The 19,042-nt window shown below is 39.2% G+C and overlaps 2 protein-coding genes across 4 annotated transcripts; one reads left to right on the forward strand and one right to left on the reverse strand.

Annotated features, from left to right (window-relative positions):
* Positions 1–53: 53 nt before the first annotated feature.
* Positions 54–1,444, forward strand: LOC145914830 (GDP-D-glucose phosphorylase 1-like). The gene is made up of 4 exons (XM_083002686.1): positions 54–210; positions 347–763; positions 855–1,060; positions 1,122–1,444. Exons 1-4 carry the CDS (start codon positions 54–56, stop codon positions 1,431–1,433), a joined length of 1,092 nt encoding a protein of 363 aa, XP_082858812.1. The 3' UTR covers positions 1,434–1,444.
* A 119-nt stretch (positions 1,445–1,563) lies between these two features.
* Positions 1,564–18,889, reverse strand: LOC145914810 (S-adenosylhomocysteine hydrolase-like protein 1). Of its 3 annotated transcripts, none has more exons than XM_083002661.1 (15): positions 14,080–14,329; positions 11,884–11,974; positions 5,581–5,636; positions 5,108–5,296; positions 4,936–5,038; positions 4,581–4,782; positions 4,199–4,268; positions 3,936–3,982; positions 3,714–3,866; positions 3,487–3,557; positions 2,997–3,091; positions 2,410–2,577; positions 2,267–2,345; positions 2,056–2,176; positions 1,564–1,958 (listed from the first exon to the last, which is right to left on the reverse strand). In XM_083002661.1, exons 1-15 carry the CDS (start codon positions 14,287–14,289, stop codon positions 1,952–1,954), a joined length of 1,662 nt encoding a protein of 553 aa, XP_082858787.1. In that variant the 5' UTR covers positions 14,290–14,329; the 3' UTR covers positions 1,564–1,951. The 3 variants fall into 3 exon arrangements, with proteins under 3 accessions (XP_082858787.1, XP_082858802.1, XP_082858794.1); XM_083002668.1 differs by lacking the exon at positions 14,080–14,329 and adding an exon at positions 18,699–18,889 and having other exon boundaries at positions 1,567–1,958; XM_083002676.1 differs by lacking the exons at positions 11,884–11,974; positions 14,080–14,329 and adding an exon at positions 5,724–6,178 and having other exon boundaries at positions 1,566–1,958.
* Positions 18,890–19,042: the final 153 nt, after the last annotated feature.

Genomic DNA, 19,042 nt, shown 5'->3' on the forward strand with positions numbered 1-19,042 from the left:
CGGCGTTTGCTAAGTGACGTAACAGACGGCATGCCGCCACGTAAATAAACAAAATGAGTGTTAAGACTTCTACTACAGTGGAAAACAATGTTTTCACTTATTCAAGCAAAGATTTAATTGAGACGCCGTTGAAGTGGAGTGACCAAGAGAAAAAAGTAACAAGTTTTGACAAACTTCTAATCAAAGCATGGACAGAAGCCGAGAAACACGGTAGTTTACCAATGACAAAAATGCAATTTGCTAACTATTGTTTTGTATCATGTTTGCTGTTTAATATCGACCGTGACTTAATTTAGCTTAGGTTTCCAAAACCTGCAAAAAGATTAACTAATATTTGTATTTTTAGATATTCTTAAGTACAAACTTTCGGACTGTGCCTTCAAGGTTTTAAGTGAAGAGGGAGATTCATCAGACATCAGCTATGTCGCACAACTTAACCCACAGAGGGGATTTAATCGACGCAAACGAGAAGTGTTCAATAACATGAACGAGAAATTTTCGCCAGGGCATTTTAACTTCACAAAAATTAAACAAAATGAAATTATTATGAAAATTCAACCAGGAGAAGGTACTGCTTCAGCAGTGGACATAACACATAGCATTGCTGACCATAAAAATGACCATGTTGTGGCTGTAAATATTAGTCCAATTGACAAGTGTCATGTTTTGCTTGTTCCAAGTTGTTCAAGTTGCCAACCACAAAAGTTAACAGTTGCATCGCTTCTGTTAGCATTTGACTTTGCTCAATTGAGCTCCAATCCAGGTACAGATCGGATAATTTTGCAAATAAATTGGTATTTTTTTCTTTTAAGACAAAAGAAATAGTAGTGAAACAAATCAAAATCATTTTACAGGTTTTCGTGTGGGCTTTAACAGTGTTCATGCTTGGGCATCAGTCAACCATCTACACTACCATGCTATGTTCTGCAACTATAAGTTGTTCATAGATGACCTTGATTCCCACTCCCATGTGAACAAACACTGCTTTCTTGTGGAAGAAAATTTTATGATTTCAGGATTTGTGTTTCATATTCCAATAGTTAAAAGGAAACGCATAGAGGTATATTGGTTTTGCTTTTATTGTCAACATAAGACAGTAATAAATTATGTTTTTTTTTCAGGTTGCAGAACAAATTGTTACTATAACAGACCTTTTTCATAAAAAAGAAATCCCGTACAATCTGGCAATCACAAGATCAACCAAATCAAATTTGGGAACCAGAGCCTTTATCTGGCCTAGAAAATCCACCAAGAACCTTGAGCCTTCTTCCTGCTTTGATGTGGCTTGTGTGGAAGTGGGTGGGCAATTTCCTGTCAAAACTGAATCAGAATTCACTTCCCTAAGTTTTACCAAGGCAAGAAACGTTCTTAGAGAAGCAGGCCTTGACAGGGATGATTTTGTTAGACTTGTTGATGAAATAAAACAGCTATAATTTTTGTCAATATTATTTGTTGGAACATTGTCTGTTTGTTTCCAACTTATTATTTGCCGTCCTTGTTTGTACTCGACTTGATGAGCACTGACCTCAACAACCCTCATGCACAAAACGAACTGCCATAAAATTTTTACTTGATTTATTTTGTTCTGATCAAAAAAATTGCACACAGAAATTAAACACACTCACACACATGCACACATCTGTGTGCCATACATATATATTCACTGGTGATGCAAGGACTACGTTTCAGCACTGACAATTCAAACTGTGCCATTCGTTAACACTATATATGGCTTAAGCATCAACAATTCAGTGTCCTTGCAAAAGCAGGTTTGTTTTGTCTTTATTACATGTGAGGTACTATTAAATAACAGGGCTCCCCTTATCGGTCCCTCTGCTAATAACAATTGTTGTTAGTGTGTGTTGGGTGTATGCGATTCTTCGCACAGTGAAACTTGGGCACCGACGTATGGAACAAATATACGATACAGAATCATGGAGTGTTCTTGGTATTAGTACCTAAAGAGAGCATACGTTAAAATAAAATAGAAAAACGCAAAAAAAATCTGATGCAACTTTTACAGTAATTACAAACCAAACATAACTGAAATATTACCTGTAGTAGTTAGGCTTAAATGGCCCAGACTTGTTCAACCCAAGGTATTTGGCTTGGTCATCAGAAAGTTCAGTAAGGTGAGCATCAAACGTGGCCAGGTGGAGACTTGCTACATATTCATCTGCACAGAAAGCAATAAATTAGATAATAAAGAAACAAATTAAACAAAGTGTTTTGGTCGAAGCTACCCTTGTGTAACTGTGTTACTTACCCATTTTCTTGGGAAGAAGGTAAACATCTTGCTTGTATCTGCCTTCTGGAGCATTAAACAACTCAATGAGAGCCAGTGCCTTTAAAAAAAAACAAATATACAATTCAACACTAAAATAAACCAAAAAATTTCAGAAGTCGGACCTGTGTGCAGTGAGTGATGGAGAGAACGAAAGATGGCACTGTAGAACAGCTCAGATTGAGAAGTCTTCCTTCAGCCAAAAGAACAATGCGCTTTCCATCTGGCCAAATGATGTGATCTACTTGCGAGCGAACTTTCTCCCATGTTAAGTCTTTGGTCTTCAGACTTGCCTGGAGAAGTTAACATGAAACTTTTGCCACACACAAAAAAAGAACAACTTATGTGTAAAGGATGTTTTGGGTGTGGACAGCATTTGTCAATCACCATTACTGTATTAAAGCAGAGCTACAGCATGGAGCAGTGAAAAAGAATGCCATCCTAGCAATCCTATTCAACTGTGTAATTCAAGTGCATTAAACGTTAACTAATATTTCTTTTGGCCAATGTTTAAGCCAATCATAGCAATGTTTTTGTAACACCGAATATAAGGTACCCAGTCATGACGTTCGAGTGATTTGATTTTACAATAATTTGATCTCGCAATTTGCACAACATCAATCATTGATCAAATGCTTAATTGTACCAAACACAATACATTGAATTAAGTGTAGCCATTTACTGACCTCATCAGAAACCTAATTTAACTCACCACATCTATTTCAGTGTTGCTGTGTCCCATGTTGCAAACGATAGCACCACTCTTCATGCGGTCCAAACTTTCACGGCTAATCACATTCTTGTTACCTGTTGGGAATTATGGTAAGCATCATATCAGATTTCACGAGCTGCCTGAGAAAAACTTGATCTAGATGAGGCAACACTTTCAACTAGTTGTTACAAGTGTTGGTGGACAAATAACAGTGGAACAGTCTTAATGTTACCATTTTTTAAGTCTAATGACAAAGCATGTAACTTGCAGTAACTAAGAAGGTATGGTCATTAAGAAATTTATTACTTTGGAAACTGGATAAACATTGATCAGAGATCAAAAGTGCTTACCAGATTACCAACTTACACAAGTAGTAATCCAGGTGAACAAAAACATGATTTACAGTAAAAGCCAAGAAATGTTACTTGAAAAATATATGTACTTGAATGTCCAGCAGAAAACAAAAACTTGTAATTTATTCAATTATTACCTGTACATGTGATGAAGACATCAGCACTTCTAATTACTTCATTAAGTCTCACAACTCTAATCCCGTCCATGCTAAAAACACACCATGGTAATCAACTTAGATGCACAAGAAAAAGCATGTTGTCCAATGACATATTTCTCTCATCAAGTTTTGTAAACAATACACATTTTGGGATATAACAGAAACAACAATAATAGGATTCTATGTGACGGAAGGTTGCTACTTACCATGCTTGAAGAGCACATATCGGGTCAATTTCTGTCACATAAACTACTGCTCCTAATCCCTTGAGTGCAGAGCACACACCCTTTCCCACCTCTCCATATCCACAAACTACAACCTGCTTCCCTCCAAACATAATGTCAGTGGTTCTCTTTAATCTGTGAATGTACAGTTGTGGTAAAGCTTAAAATTATGGGTGGACTTTAACAGTGCGACAATCTGCTTACCCGTCCAAGATGGATTCACGGCATGAATAGAGGTTGTCAAACTTTTGCTGTAAACACAGGGTAAATTTTATTTTTTGAAATATAAATCATACTTACATCAAAAAAGCAACACTTTATTAAAAGAAGTACCACCATATCAAAGTGAAGGTGATGAACTGTTTTAACAGATTTTTACATTGTGTTCTGTAAAATATACTGATTTGTTAATGTCAAAATTTTGCTTGGTACATTAAAACACTGAACATAAGGAATGGCTTTGGTACCTTGGTGACAGAGTCATTGACATTCATTGCAGGAATACTCAGCTTAGCGGTTTTTGCAAGTTGGTAGAGTCTGCAAGTGATGCACATTTTCAAACAAAAATAACTTTTAGCATATTAGCAACCAAAGACAATAGTCTCAGGTGGTAATCAGGTGACTTCAGTTCACATGAAATGATTCATAATGGCCACATCCAAAAATAGCAAGTCACATTATGCGCAATGCCCAACAATGAAGGAAACATATTTGAATTGTTACTTGTTTAATTTAGAACATTGGATGCTCATAATTACAATGCAATAATCCTATTTATGTTTTTTACTTATTCAAAACAAAATTAAAGATGGCACAACACAACTAACACACAATGCTGCTTTTGTCCACCTGTGAACTCCTGTTACACTTTCTTCCACAATGCCTTTCATGCCACGGAATATTGTTGGGTACTTTTTGATTATGGAATGAGTCAAATCCCCACCGTCATCAAGAATCATGTTGGGGTGCCACCCGTCAGAAGTGATGCACTTTTCGATGCACCACCAGAAGTCTTCCTCTTCTTCTCCCTTCCAAGCAAAGATGGAATAACCTGAAAGTCAAGGTGACTCTGGGTTAATGACATAATTGAAAAAAAATTATTCATATTTCAATCACATCAGGACCAAATCTGATTGCAAATATAAAAGCTGCTTTTGTAGGCATAAAGATATAAACAACTATATGTTCAATGAAAAGTTCAAACCTGCTTCTGCTAGGGCTGCGGCAACTTCGTTTTGAGTTGAGTAAATGTTGCAAGCACACCATCTCACCTTGGCACCCAAAGCAGTCAATGTTTCAATCAGCACCTGATTAGATGGTTGATCGTGATAACAAACTGCATTTTAACGCAAATATACTGATTTTTTTTCACTTACAGCAGATTGTGCTGATATGTGAGTGCATCCAACTATTTTGGCTCCATTCAAAGGTTTGTCAGCTTGTGCTCTGCGACGAAGGTCGGTCAATGCTGGCATCTCCTGTTCAGCAATTTCGATTTCACGTCTTCCAAACTCATTATGCTTGATGTTTCTGATGCAGAAGTCTGAAAAACCTTTTGAACTGCTCTAAAAATTGAGAAAAACACTCATCATGTACATGTTAACATGAAAACTTTTGAACAACAAGTGTGTTTAAATTTGAAGAACCAATACACAATTTTCAGGAGATTAGATTAAACTTGTACTTCGGTATCTTTAAAAAAGTAATGTGAACTGGCCATTGACAAAACCTCTGAAACAGCACATTACCTACTATACCTTTAGGTACAGAAACAAAAATGTTTTGGGCACTTGTTTCCTTGGACACCATGCAAAACAGTGAGAATAAGCAAGTTAATAAATTCACCAACCTGGGTTTTCTCTCTTGGTGAAACTTCATCCTCATCCTCTGAACTTGAATATGAAGCTGCAGATAAAAACCATTTCATATAAAACAAAAACTCAATATTTTATAAATGTTTAAGTTGTGTTTTGCCATAGCAGCCCCATTTACCTGTGCTTGTGGTTGAAAATTCTCGGGATAAAGTTATACTTGGCCTTCGTATTTCTTTGCTTTTTCGCCTAGTGTTAATAAGGGGATTTTTTTCGTCACTGTCTGAGTCACCAACATCAAAATGAACCTCCAACGGTTCATGAGACTCTAAGGGTTCATTGTGGAACCCATTCTTAAGTATGGAACCCTCAGTCATCATGTGCAGTTTTGTTCCACTACTATGATATTAAACAGACTTTTCACAAGCAGCCATGTATGCAAACCCAACCAAGTCTAAATTTTAATAAAAAAAGAAAATATTGATTGAACCATGTAATTAATACAATTTTCTCACACATTTCTTGAACCTCAATCCAAACTGACAAACGCTTGTCCCAATTAAGTGACAGAAGATCATCGTACATAGTCAAGTACCAAAAACAGAAGTAGTCAAAATATCCATCTATTATCTCTCCCGTAAGACATAATGTATGTGCATGTGTCATGCTACTTTCACTGCCCACATGTTATTACGCAACAAACATATCAATATATGAGCATAGAAACAAAAATACCAAAACCAACACCTAAGGTATATAATACTATGCCTCACAAACCTATACCCAAGACTGAAGCAGAACATCTCCAGAGGTTTAAGGCAATGAATAGCTGAAGATCAATAAAATCATTGGCAGAAAGATCATTGAAGTACATGAATTGCGATTAAAGGCCGGGGTATCTTGGTGTTACGATGGCCACCGCCTTTTGTACGATCGCTGCCAGAATACTAAACTGTCAAAACTAATTGTGCCGTTTTATTTCAAAGCTTATCATTTCGGTTTGTTCTGAAAGGTTGTGGATGTGGGCAAAGTAAAGTCTTTCACAAAAATACGAACCGCAAGCCCACAGTTTGAAATCAATATTGGCTGGGTTGTTCCGCCAAGAAGTCCGCATGACTGCAGCATGCGTATGAGAGCTTTCTGAACTAAATGCTCTTCCGACGAGTGTTTCAATTGATTAACGACCACATGAGGCCACGCAAAACTGTACATTGTGGTAGATTCGCAAATTTACAATCCAGGGCATCGCAAATTTAAATTTCGACTGTTTGAATTCCATTTTAAATTGCTGCTCGGCCTAACCGATGTTGACATACGATAAAAGAATTGGTGTTACAATTAGGACTTACAATTAGGAACCCGATAAAATGACCTGAAACCTAATTTGACATTAATTACCAGGTTTGTTTCACGTTACATTGCCACCAAAAGTCGTCGACACGATGGTTCCAACCTTGATGTAGCAAGAACAAACAATACTGATTAAACGTTGATTTTCTTGCAAATCAAAAATGTAAAACAATTTAACTTCACCAGTTTGACTCTGATCAGGTTTTGCCAATTTCGACATAATTAGAGTTATTGCTAATCTATTTTGGCCACCACTCAAGATTTCATTTGATTCAGGCCCTTGCAACCACCAGTCCCAGAAAGCAAAATATCGACTGACAACCACACGTTATTTGCTTCACATCTCCAATGTTTATCTTACTGAATTCTTGTAGCGAACCGCACTATTTCGATTCCTGGGCCGTTTATAGCCGACGTAGAGCAGTGTACACCCTTACCATAATTAAGCTGTATTATCTTCAAAGTAATATTCAAGACATAGATTTCGGAGATACAATTTTATCAGTGGTGAAGTTTCTGCAAGTGTCACTTTTTAATTGACTTTATTCCGATTGAGAGCTTGATAAATTAGGGCCAAGGAAAGATTCAACAACATCCAACCTTTCTTGTATTTTTTGTGCGCGCAAGTAGCCACAGAAAATGATACAAAGTGGCGATACGCGTTCCTCGCCACTATCACTGCAACGATCGCGACGTAAACCCACGACAAAACACATATCAGCGAATCCCTACGTAGGCCGATTTTGATGTGATTTGGGCTATTCAGAGGTAAAAAAATGTTGCGTTAAACACACATCACAGATCAGTGCAAATCATTAGGCCTGCTTTTTACCTAAATTTGCCTGCAGTATATCTGGGCCAAACCGCTGAAATGCTGTCTCGGCATATTTTTTGAACCATTAACGACTGCGGTCTGTAGCAGGAAACCTCTCTATCATGCTGTTTCAAACAACTCACGGCGCATTTTCGTTTGCACAACGTTATATTCCGGCTTCTGTTAAAGTCTAACTTTTCCGTCGCTAAGCAACGGAAGGATATTTTGAGCGCGGAGTAACGACAATCCGCGTCTGTTGCTCAACCTACCTGGGGGCAAAACGACAAAAACTGATTTTAATTGACGCTACGCACAGTGCAGAGGTTTATTGTGGTTTATTGTAATGAGGTCCGCGAAGGCGACCCGCTTTGCTCAGCGTCAAGTACGCAAGGTCGAACAACCAAAAAAGAACTTTTGTGTGTTCCACCATTTTCCCAAACAGACACGTAAAAGAACGAGTCTTGATCTTATGTTGCTGGGCAGAAACCGGGAGAGCGCAAACAGGTCAATCAACCCTTACATCTATTTAAACGTCTCACACGTAGAAACGACCAAAGCCACGTTGCATGCTATGACATGGCCATGATTGTACAGAACTGAAAAAAATCCATGATAGCATACGGCTAAAAATGCAGATGTTTAGTTTATTGTCCCAAAGAGATTTAAAGGCAAATTGGTGGCAATTGAGAAACTCCCTTCTTTATCTTCATCCAGAGATAATCTGAGATCAATGCCATCTGGCTCTACTGAATCACAACAACAAACTCAACACGGCAAATGGCTCGCCGAGGAAAACAATTGCTTTTACACTGAAATTAACTGCAAGAAAATCATTCATCTGAAACCCTTATGTGGATTACAAACGACAAACCAGTACTGATACCGTAAAATTGTCAAACAATAAAGCGAACTGCCGGTATCACTAGCAGACAGTAAGACGCCGACACAAAGGTATTTAAATACACTGAGGTTAACATGTTTTTGCAGACAAGCACATATTGGGCGCCTTTTTATTTGCTCGCGATTATCGCATAACTTCAAGCACGCAATATAGCGTGAGATTAATCACAACTCCAGCAGAATGCATTCCGACTACATTGAAGCCCTGTTTTCTGTGGTGTCACAGCTCATACAGGGATTTCCTTAAAATATTCGACAAAAACATCACTTCAGAAACTGTCAAGGCCTTCCAGCACAAAACACGGTATTAATATTATTCCTTTAAATTATTGCCCCACAAGAGCGCATTTCCTCTGGTCTTTGCCGGTTTTCTCGGTGGTAATTAACCCCATGTCGACGGGTGTAATAAAACCACGAGGTCTCTACAGCAGACATGACCTCCACAAGATAACGGGTCGGGCAAGTTCGAGGCACACAAATCAAGGTTCGAATTGCTCACACACAAGATCGGCGCACCCGATTTTAGTAACGCCCGACAACGAGCGGCTTCCAACCGAGAGGTGACAATAGGCGAAAGTAGTGGAAGGACGTTAAGATGGACCACCAACAGTCCGGAGCAACCCCATAAATCAGCTCAGAGTGCTGCATCTCGACAGCTGTATTGACTAAAGCTATTTCGCGTTGATTCAGTCACGTCTTGGAAAATACCAAAAGTGGACAATATTTCTTGTTTATCTGCACAAAGCATCTGACCAACAAAACATTCTAGTTTTTTAAGTTATACACTTTATCGTTTAACAATTTTTACGTAATATGTCCAAACCAGAGGCACCCTCTACAGTATACTGTTTATGTGGTTTCCTTTTCACTGCTGCATAACCTTTTGTTTACTACAATGATTTAACCAATCCTGTCCCAACAGACTGATTACTAGAACTACAGAGGTTAGTTAAAGGTTACGACCAAACGCAAACTTTCAGTTCGTTCTTCAATTACGATGTTTTTCCAAAGTGAGCAGGAAGCACGAAACCTTCAGACCATCGATCCCCCACAATTCCCTTTGGAGCGAAAACAACAAGCGAGAACATTCAGACGATGACTGCAAAGACCCCTCACGGTCATTTGCAATTAAAAATTAAACCTCGTTTGACAGGCCATCATCATCAGCACACCATGGCTTCAAGCTGAAACTTGTAACAGCGATTGATCAGCTCGTCGCAGCTCAAAGCCGGGTCAGTATTTCAGACTTGGAACTATTTTGGTAAATTGTGGTCTGCCAGAAACCACTCAGGCGTGTAGGAAGTAACCAATACCGAAGTAGCGCTGTCGTATTGGGTTTCGTCAACTACCGGGTGCCGACATGCAACCACAACCACAAAACGCAGCAAGTCTAGCATGGTTTTGTACCACTAGAGAATACGACTTGATTAAATTACAAGTTAACCTTTCACCTTTTTGGCACTAAACCGAAAGCTGCCACCAACAGGCTAGGTTTAATTGGAAGCAACCAGGGAAAACCCCTGTTTGGCGAATAAGTTGCAAACGATTTCTCTTTTGCTGCTCTGGCATTAATTTTTAAAGCGAGATCCTATCTGTTTATTTATACTGAGATATTTTGTTTAGTTAGGGCGCCACTTGCTTACCGCAGTTGTCCTCAAGGATTTGCGCATCGTCGCGTTTGGCTAAAATACCGCCTCAATATGCCCTTATCTCCGCATCTTAGTCACAAGATCCTCGCACTCAAATTGCCATGTTTGTTTTAGGAGATAAAACTAACATTTCAATGCCTTCATATTCAACTTAAACAGTCTGGCCAACCACTTCGATTCTCAGCCACCGCATTTCAAGTTCAAACCGACGTGCCTGCCTGCAGCTCTTTGCAGATATACGCACTACCCAAAAATTAAAGCAAGTCCTCATCACCAAGCGTAAATTGCAGCCATTCGAGTTACAAGGCAAACTGCAACATCGGCGTCCGAGTTTCCGAGTATTAGCTCTATAAATCATACACCACTTAAGACGCAAGTTGCCGAATGAAGAAGGCGCAACAATGTGCCTTGGGCGAGCAATGGTTAAAAATTAATCCGCCGTCTTTTGTGCTTTGGTATTTGGATGAAGCGGCGGGTAAGGCGAGGACGTCTGTAACTGAATGGTTCTCGCGCGTTCAGGAATAAAACAGCAAGCTTCGAGATTTGTTTCGCGAACGAATATTACAAAACCAACGGCCCTAAAACTTTTGCAAAAAAAATGATGTAACGTCATTTCTAGGACCTGACCTGCAATACATTTGCTATATTTAAATCAAGTATAGTAACAAACTGTGAGACAAGGGATTATAAATTTCGCTGGTTAGGTTCTGAGACCAATACTATTTCACTTGCGCTTGATGCCATTAAAGTGCATGTGACACGGTCATGGCAACATTGCGTAAAGTCGAAGGAATATCCACAATAAAGATATTTTTAAAGTTTGTTAGGTTCACACTGCTTTCCATTCCTACGCATAAAGCTCACTGACAGTTCTTGCACGACTACAGCGCCTTCTATGACGTCACGCAACAATTATCTCGCATCCGCGATCACGTTCGCAACGGTTTAAACTTAACTTTGATCAGCTGTTTCTCAAAAACCTGTGGCCAGTTCAAGCTACTTTTTGTGCAACTTAAGACTAACATAAAATTCATGTGTTGCTGATCTCCAGCAACGCGTATTTTTCCACGACAACCACCTTTGCAAATGCTCAACTTGGCGCAGCCCACATCCTGTTGCTGCTCATGTCGTTAAATAGAGAACATGCATACCAACACAAACCTCGTCTGTCATAACACACAAATCTTGCCCTACCTCCGCTTTTTGAATGCATTTACGAAACATTCTACGTTGCACACAAAGGAAACGGCTGATCAGGCAGTTAACTGGTGTGAGCGCTCGTTCGCAATGACGGTCACTACGCCATTTCCCACAAATTTTGTGTCTCCCACAAAAGATAAATTACGCAGGCTTACGTGCGCAGCTAGCGACAGTATAAAAAGCATCATAGGTCCGCTAGGTGATGCTCGATACAACAACGCGGCATAGCAACGGTTGCCAAAAGTGCAAGTACCAATGTTTGGATACGAGAACAAGAAATGTTACATGCAGAATGCTTCTAAATATCCTTTTCGACACACGTATATTCACTGGTGACGTGGTAATGTGTATGTGAACACATCTAAATAATACTACTTACGTAAACAATGGATATAGAAACATGTTGAAAAGGTTAAAAGTTCACTCACCCGAGCTGAAGCTATCCGCCGAAGACGCAGAAATTGATCTTGACATCGACCGCTTCTTGCGGACTTTCTTGTCCTCCACGAATGAAATTTGCTGCCACAAAAACACAGCGGTTAGCGTAACAAAAGTTGATCAGTACATCATTCGCTATCATGTTTAATCACTATGAAATAACTGAAATGTATATTTTGACCATAGAAATGCATGAAATCATCGGATTTGTTTTTAGTATTGAGCGTAGAGTTAAGTTTGTTACACTGATACAGTGCCACATCTCACTACTCAGCATTATCAGGTCGCCAAATTTAAAAGAGAAAGTAAATTTCGGTTCTTTGAATTAAGTGATTGCTCGGGGTTGATGACCCCAAAACGAAATGTAAGGTATTTTTTAGATGGATTGCTTATTCTCCCGATCTTTTTGAATATCATTTCCTATTTTAAGCAAACGCAACTATGTGTAGAAAAAAAGACAGGTGTGACCAGAGCCAAGATCTTCGAACAACTTGGACTTTGGACAGTCAAGGATTTTACAGTTTACATCACTACAGCCACCATTTTTTGTACAATCAGGTTTAAACAGGCCAACATGAAGAGACACCACAGCGCAAACGGGAATATATGTGTGAACCAATGTATAAACCTGGCGTTTGTTTAGGACATGTGCTTGAAATTTGGACTTACGGCCAAGCATCTGGCACCTCATTTGTGGTACATCCAAGACCCGATCAAGTACATTCAAATGAGAAAACCTGACGCACACCAGTGGTGAAATGCAGTTGGCTACGTTGGTGGATTCGTCATACCGAGTTGCCAAACACTAACACAAACTCTCACTCCACTTAGTCGGCCATGACAACATTGAACTTTTCAGGTTTACTAAAATTGTTGTCAACGTGGGTGATGTCATTCGTGGTCGCGGTTTGTGTTTTTTAATACAACGATCACCGATTTTGTTTTAATCTTCAATATGATTGTTTCAATGTTAAGTAACATATAATTTCTACGTGCAAAACGTAGCGGATGCCGTCTCAGCTTGATAAGAACGAAATAGCAAGAACAATTCGGGGCAGTATTTTCCATCCATTCACACTAACAAAGTACGTTTATTTCAATAATAAAACCATACGACGTCTAGTATCACTTTAAACATTTTCTGTCGTTCGTATTTAATCAACCATGTTATCAATTTAACATCCACTGTCAAGGGAAAATACCATCCCACCGGTGTCGTGAGTAAAAATATAACGTAACAAACATTTACTTCGTCTCATCCCACGACCACGTACGAAACTGTTACAAGAAAGAAAATAACGCTCGTTGCAGTAAAAAACAATTAAAAAGACCACCAGACAATTTTAGCACCATATTTGGTTGCTGCAAAGGGACCAACTAATTGCCAATTTTGTTTGTACCTGGCGTCAACGTGTCAAGTTTCCCATTGGTGTGACGTAGGTTAACGTAATGACCTGCAGCTAAATGTCAACAATTATGGCTAAACACAATAGGGAAGGAGATAAAATGAGTCGCAAAAAAGGAACAAAACATATCGGGTACGTTGAAGTGGATTCGATCAATATGGGTCCAGGATGTCATATTTTTTTGCGAACTGGGTCTCTCATTGACTTTGTCCCAAGAGAAATCAGCGCAATTTCTCATCTCCAAAGTTAACCACATTAAAACAAAATTGTCCAGCGGCACAAATCAGGGTAAATCCCTTCAACGTGGGATGATTGGCGAAAACAAATATAACAGTTTAAATGAACGGGATTCGATGACCTCACACTCGTTTTCGACCGTTATACTCCCAAACACACACATGATTTTTTCCTCCTTCCATCATGCGATCGCATGAAATATTGCCACGATTTTTTCGATTACAATTTTTTGAAACCCTAGGGCAAGATTATTGTCTTTAAAGGTTGCTTAAACCACTTGCAAGGTTTGTTTTCACTTGGTAAATAGTCAAGAACAAGCCTAAACACTTGGCCCATCTTCAATATACAAAGTTTATTGTGGTATAAGACTCAATATTATCAGTGCAGGTTTTAAAAAACAATTATCAGTAAGATAAAAAAATTTGAACATTTATTAGATGTAAAAATAAAGTTACTACTAATCTTACCTATCTTCAAATGTTATTTGCATGCCTATTAATCATATTCAACACAAACACACACTGAAGGATTTGAATAACTCACCTCATTGCCCTCTAAACTGCCTGTGCTACCAACACTGTCTAGCCTGCTAACAGATAAACCACGAGAGAAGAGCCTTCTGTTCTTGCTAATCTGTCTCCTCAGTTGTCTTCGTTTCTCCTCTAATTCTTCAGAAACATGCACTGAATCCGCTGAAACTACAGCAGTGCATCTTGGTGACAGAGGACGAAGCTCAGCTCGTTGTTCCTCCATTATGTTTATTGCATCATAAATTTACAAATTCCCTAATATGATTTCTGTATGCAGAATTCAAACCGAAAACATTCTTTAGAAGTTGTGTGGTTCACAAAAACAAATAAAAATATACCCAAAGAAAAACAACAAACCGGACAAAAGTAATAAACATAAAGGTTTTAACTTTTATCGTCAAATTTCATAAAAATATTAAAAATAGTCCACGAACAAGAACATTCATGTATCAATTACATAAAAAGACAGCATACACTGCCACCTTATGACCTGAAATTCAAGAAATGTCAAAATACTAAATTTACACTGTACCTCAAATTCATTTCTAATGTTCTATTGCACTACAAAAAAATGTACGCAAATAAACATGTCCACAGCAACATTTTGCATACACTAGCTGACTACAAAACTAGTATTATTGATGTTTTCAAGGCTGACACATAAACTGCCACAGACATGCAATTACAAAACTTGTTTGCAACTTCAGAAACTTTGCATTACACAGACTTGTAATGTCACTGCCAAGTGTGCATAAAATATTTAGTTCACTGAGACCATTTGTATAAATGGCAAAGTGAAAGTAATTATATTCGGTCTAATTTATCTCGTAATTGATGCACTATCATAGGAGTCTGGAGCATCCAAGTTTTTCTGACATGGTTTTAATCTGCTGACATTCTTTGATAACATGTAATACTTCAAAATGACTTGCAATATTATCTTGTTGCGATACGTCCAGGCACTTCAGTCTGTGACGACTGACATACCTTCCTGTTGCTTATGATGTCACTGCTCTGGGGTGACACCCTATAAGTATACATGTCAAAATTGTACTTCCCCACAATGCTTTAGAATGTTATTTTTTCCTTTTAGGTCGAAACAGTGGCCATCTGTCTGCAGCTTACACAAGTTATTTTTTCCTTTTATCTACATGGATACAGACAGTATATCCAAAAGTGAAATGACGGTCTATGGTGGAAATACTACCGTTAACTATTTTATCATTGGCCGCTGTGGAGGCCGAGGAACGGATCGCTTGGCACAGCTATACAAACGCGTACGTATTTACCGCCACATGCGCAATAAACATAGCCTGCCTGGGTCAGCTTTTGTAACAACATATGCCGCGTCTTTACGATCTGTCAGCTGCCTATGTACACAACACTCATAAAACCTCGTTAAGTGCCTTATTTCCTGATATTTTGTCCAACGTTTCAGGATCACTCCAAAAGGTTGTACAAGACTTGACTTTTCAACGATACGCTATCTAACACTTTCACAATAGTCACGTTTCAGTCAGCTGATATCACATGAGTCACCTTCGAATCAACGTCTTACTTGCCTGAACTTTGCCAATATGTGCAACTAAACTTCGAACTGATTTAAACCCTGGGTAGGTTCTGTTTGCATACCTTGGCACTGAAAACTGTTCAACAATTAATAACCGCGTCCAGATGGACGCTAATGTTAAAATATATAGCGACCAAAAACATACACGAGGTAAGATGCTGGCAACCGTATCGGGTCGACTGCCAAGTCGTAAGTCCCACAAATCCCAGGGGTTTATACACCAAAGACTTTAATCTCACGACAGTTATAGCAAAATAGCTTTAGGTAACTGTGGGATTGCCAAGGGTCTATAAACCGTCTTGACCACAGCCGTTCCAGTGGCTGACTGCGTGCAACACGCCTCAATTACCTATAAAGGGGGTTTGCTGAAAAAGAGACTTTTTTTATCGCATTGCTGGCAAACGACACGCTCGACAAAGCGCGAAACAGGGCTCGCACATCCACAGGTAAATTGTTGTCCTTGGCGACATTGGGCGACGTATCCGTATACGTTCTCGGAATTTGGTCTGCAAAAGGAATAGCTCTACTAAACCGCAAAATGCAGCCACTAGCACCGGAACAAGTGGCCGAGTGCAAGCAAGCGGTTATGATGACAAAAAGGCTGGTGTTTGCCCATTCATTGCATGGCGTCTCAAATCGGTTCGAGGTTTTTACTAGCTCGCACCCACTTAATGACAAAGTTGGCAAGAACCGCACATCCATCACCGGATAGGCAAGGGGAGGTCACGTGACACTTTCCTGCGTGCTACAGGCAGCACTTAAACACTTGATAAAATACTGTCAGGGCGTTTAGTGGAAACCTACAAAGCGCACCCTTTTTCGCTTTTCAGCGCCACTCGGCAATCTTGGAGTGCACGGTTCGCTTGGCATAGGCCCACAAGTGACTAAAAAAACTGCTTGTTTTGTCCCTTTACGCCATATAAAAAACACTTATATGCGAATGTGCGGCAACTTGTGTGGCTCATAACGGCCTAAATGCCTTAACACCACAGTAAACCAAAATATGCACACCAACCAGTTCAGTAATATTAGAATGTATTTTATTACGACCTGACTACAGCACCTAAAAGTCGAGACAAGGTGGCGAACAACGACTAGTTTGCCTAAGGGAGGAAAGTTGATATTTTGAAGCATGCCAGTTATCTTTTTTTACTTGGCATTTTTTGACCTCAACTTTGCTTTCACAAAACCATGAAATGTACACTAACATGATGTCAGAATCGATAGCTACGAGTTCCAGGAATATCGATCTAAATGCGGCTGTGTGGCGGCTAAACGTCCTATACGCGAACATGGCAAATTGAACAGATGACACCTCAACGTCATTCCCCGCCAAATCGCATTTGTTCAAGCAAAACGATTCGATTACTCTCGGCTCGAGCGTGGATTGGTGGAAAATACCGCGAGTCGGTCGCTGGCAGATGTTTCGGTCAAAACCCGATACAACTATAATGCAAAAGGCACAAACGCAAACGAGTCTTTTCTGAACTTTGCACAACCACCCACTTGAACTGACAAATGTTACTGCAAATAGTTTGCCCGATGACTGACTTTCCTTTTCACAACACAAGTGCAAACTCGTCTTGTCAATCACCAAGGCTGCCTCCGTAACAAGTAGCGGTCGCCTCAGCGCGGCAAGGGCGCACTTGTTCGACTTAAGCCATACTAGCTAGATGCAGTCAATGTCAAATGAAGTGTGTCGAAAGGGAGAAGTTGGGAGTGCGGAATTGCAATTACCATGCGAAGAAAACCCTTAGGGATGAAACAATGCATGTTAATGTATGTGAAGTCAAAAAGTTATTGATTACCGGCTTAGAAAACTTTTCTTGCATAAACGCAAGGAACAAGACCTAAAATGGATCAGAAACAACACTCCACGCAAAGTCTATTACGCTCTGACTTCGTCTCAAATCATTTTTGGTCCAAGACTAGTATGTTTGCCTTATCTAACACATATCTCTTTTGCAAATTTTAACGCGACTTGAAGCGTGTTAAAGACTAAACTGTACGACCTGCACAACCCGCCGATTAAGATTGCATACGATTAGCAGTTTGTGTGCATGTACGTTCCTAATAATACAACCGTGCCATATTTATTAAGGAAAAAACTCCAAAGACATAGTAGTGTGAATCGGATGTGTTTATGAATAACCTCGATTAGAACACAACACAGGGATATTGGTGTTTTTGCATTACTCAGCACCCCTGGGGTATTTGGTTGCATCCCTTTTATTAAGTATTAGCTTAAATTAGACATTTCGATTTTATTAAAATACTCGAAAACTATGGATGAGAAACGGGCTGGATTTACAAGCCCTCCAACATCGGTCACAGTCAACACCAGAGACGTCTCTGACACGCGTGCCAAACTGGATTATTCATGGAACGCCAAGTGAGTAAGTGTTCCTACTCCAATACCAGGTCACGTCCGGGATTTTGTTGCGACAGAGAAAAATAGTTAAAAATACCTAAATGATTCTGAAAGTACTAAACCAATGAAATTAAACTTAAAAATTATAATAGGGAGTCGACGCGCAGCGGTTACTAAAGGTCAACATAATTCTGTTTGCACATAAATGCTCGCAAGCGCAGTCGTTGACATTTTGACATAATTTGTTAATTGGCATGCGGCATTCAGAAGCCTATCGACCCCTGTCTTGAGAGCAACAATCACACACCTGACAAAGACACGAACAGCTCACTACTCCCGGCGTGCGGTTGAACTGTGGCAGGTAAACGTGCCGCAGTCAGCCATTCCCAAGTAGCGCAGTGACCAAAAGACAAGGGTTGTCGATTAAAAAAACAAAAACGGGTTTTTGAACAATCAAGGCTCCACTTTTGAATGTATATATATTTTTCTTCTAATAACCGCCAATTCAATGTTCCACGCTGAATTAAAACAATTTGTTTTGTTTCTTTATGGGCAAAATTCCTAACAAATTACTCTTTATTTTGCTTGATTTTATTGTATGTATATGTATGCTTCTCTATTTCTAAACCATTGTTCTTTGATGTAAATTTGTTATTGAAATAAGATTTCTCTGGGTTCAATTAGTACTTACACGAACACGATTGGCAATTTCAGGTTGTAGACCCTTGACATTGGAACTTGCTTGCGATGACTTTTGGGCTTCCAAAACTTGTCTGTCATCCTGGGTGTCCACTGAATTTTTCTTCGACGACATGATGACAATAAATTAGCAAACAGGTGTGTATAAATATAATAAATATGTTTAAATTAGTAGCCAGATAAAAGCCTGTAATATGAAAAAAAGAATTACAATCCAAGCAAAACTTTGCACGCAACACAACCAAATCTGCCTACTTCTGTGTAAAGAAGCCATCATCCTAACATATATATAAATCATACCATGTCCTGTAAAATGCATTTGACAGGAACCAATAA

The sequence above is a fragment of the Ascidia mentula genome, chromosome 1, assembly GCF_947561715.1.
Source record: "Ascidia mentula chromosome 1, kaAscMent1.1, whole genome shotgun sequence".
In the NCBI taxonomy this organism is placed as follows: Eukaryota; Metazoa; Chordata; class Ascidiacea; order Phlebobranchia; family Ascidiidae; genus Ascidia; species Ascidia mentula.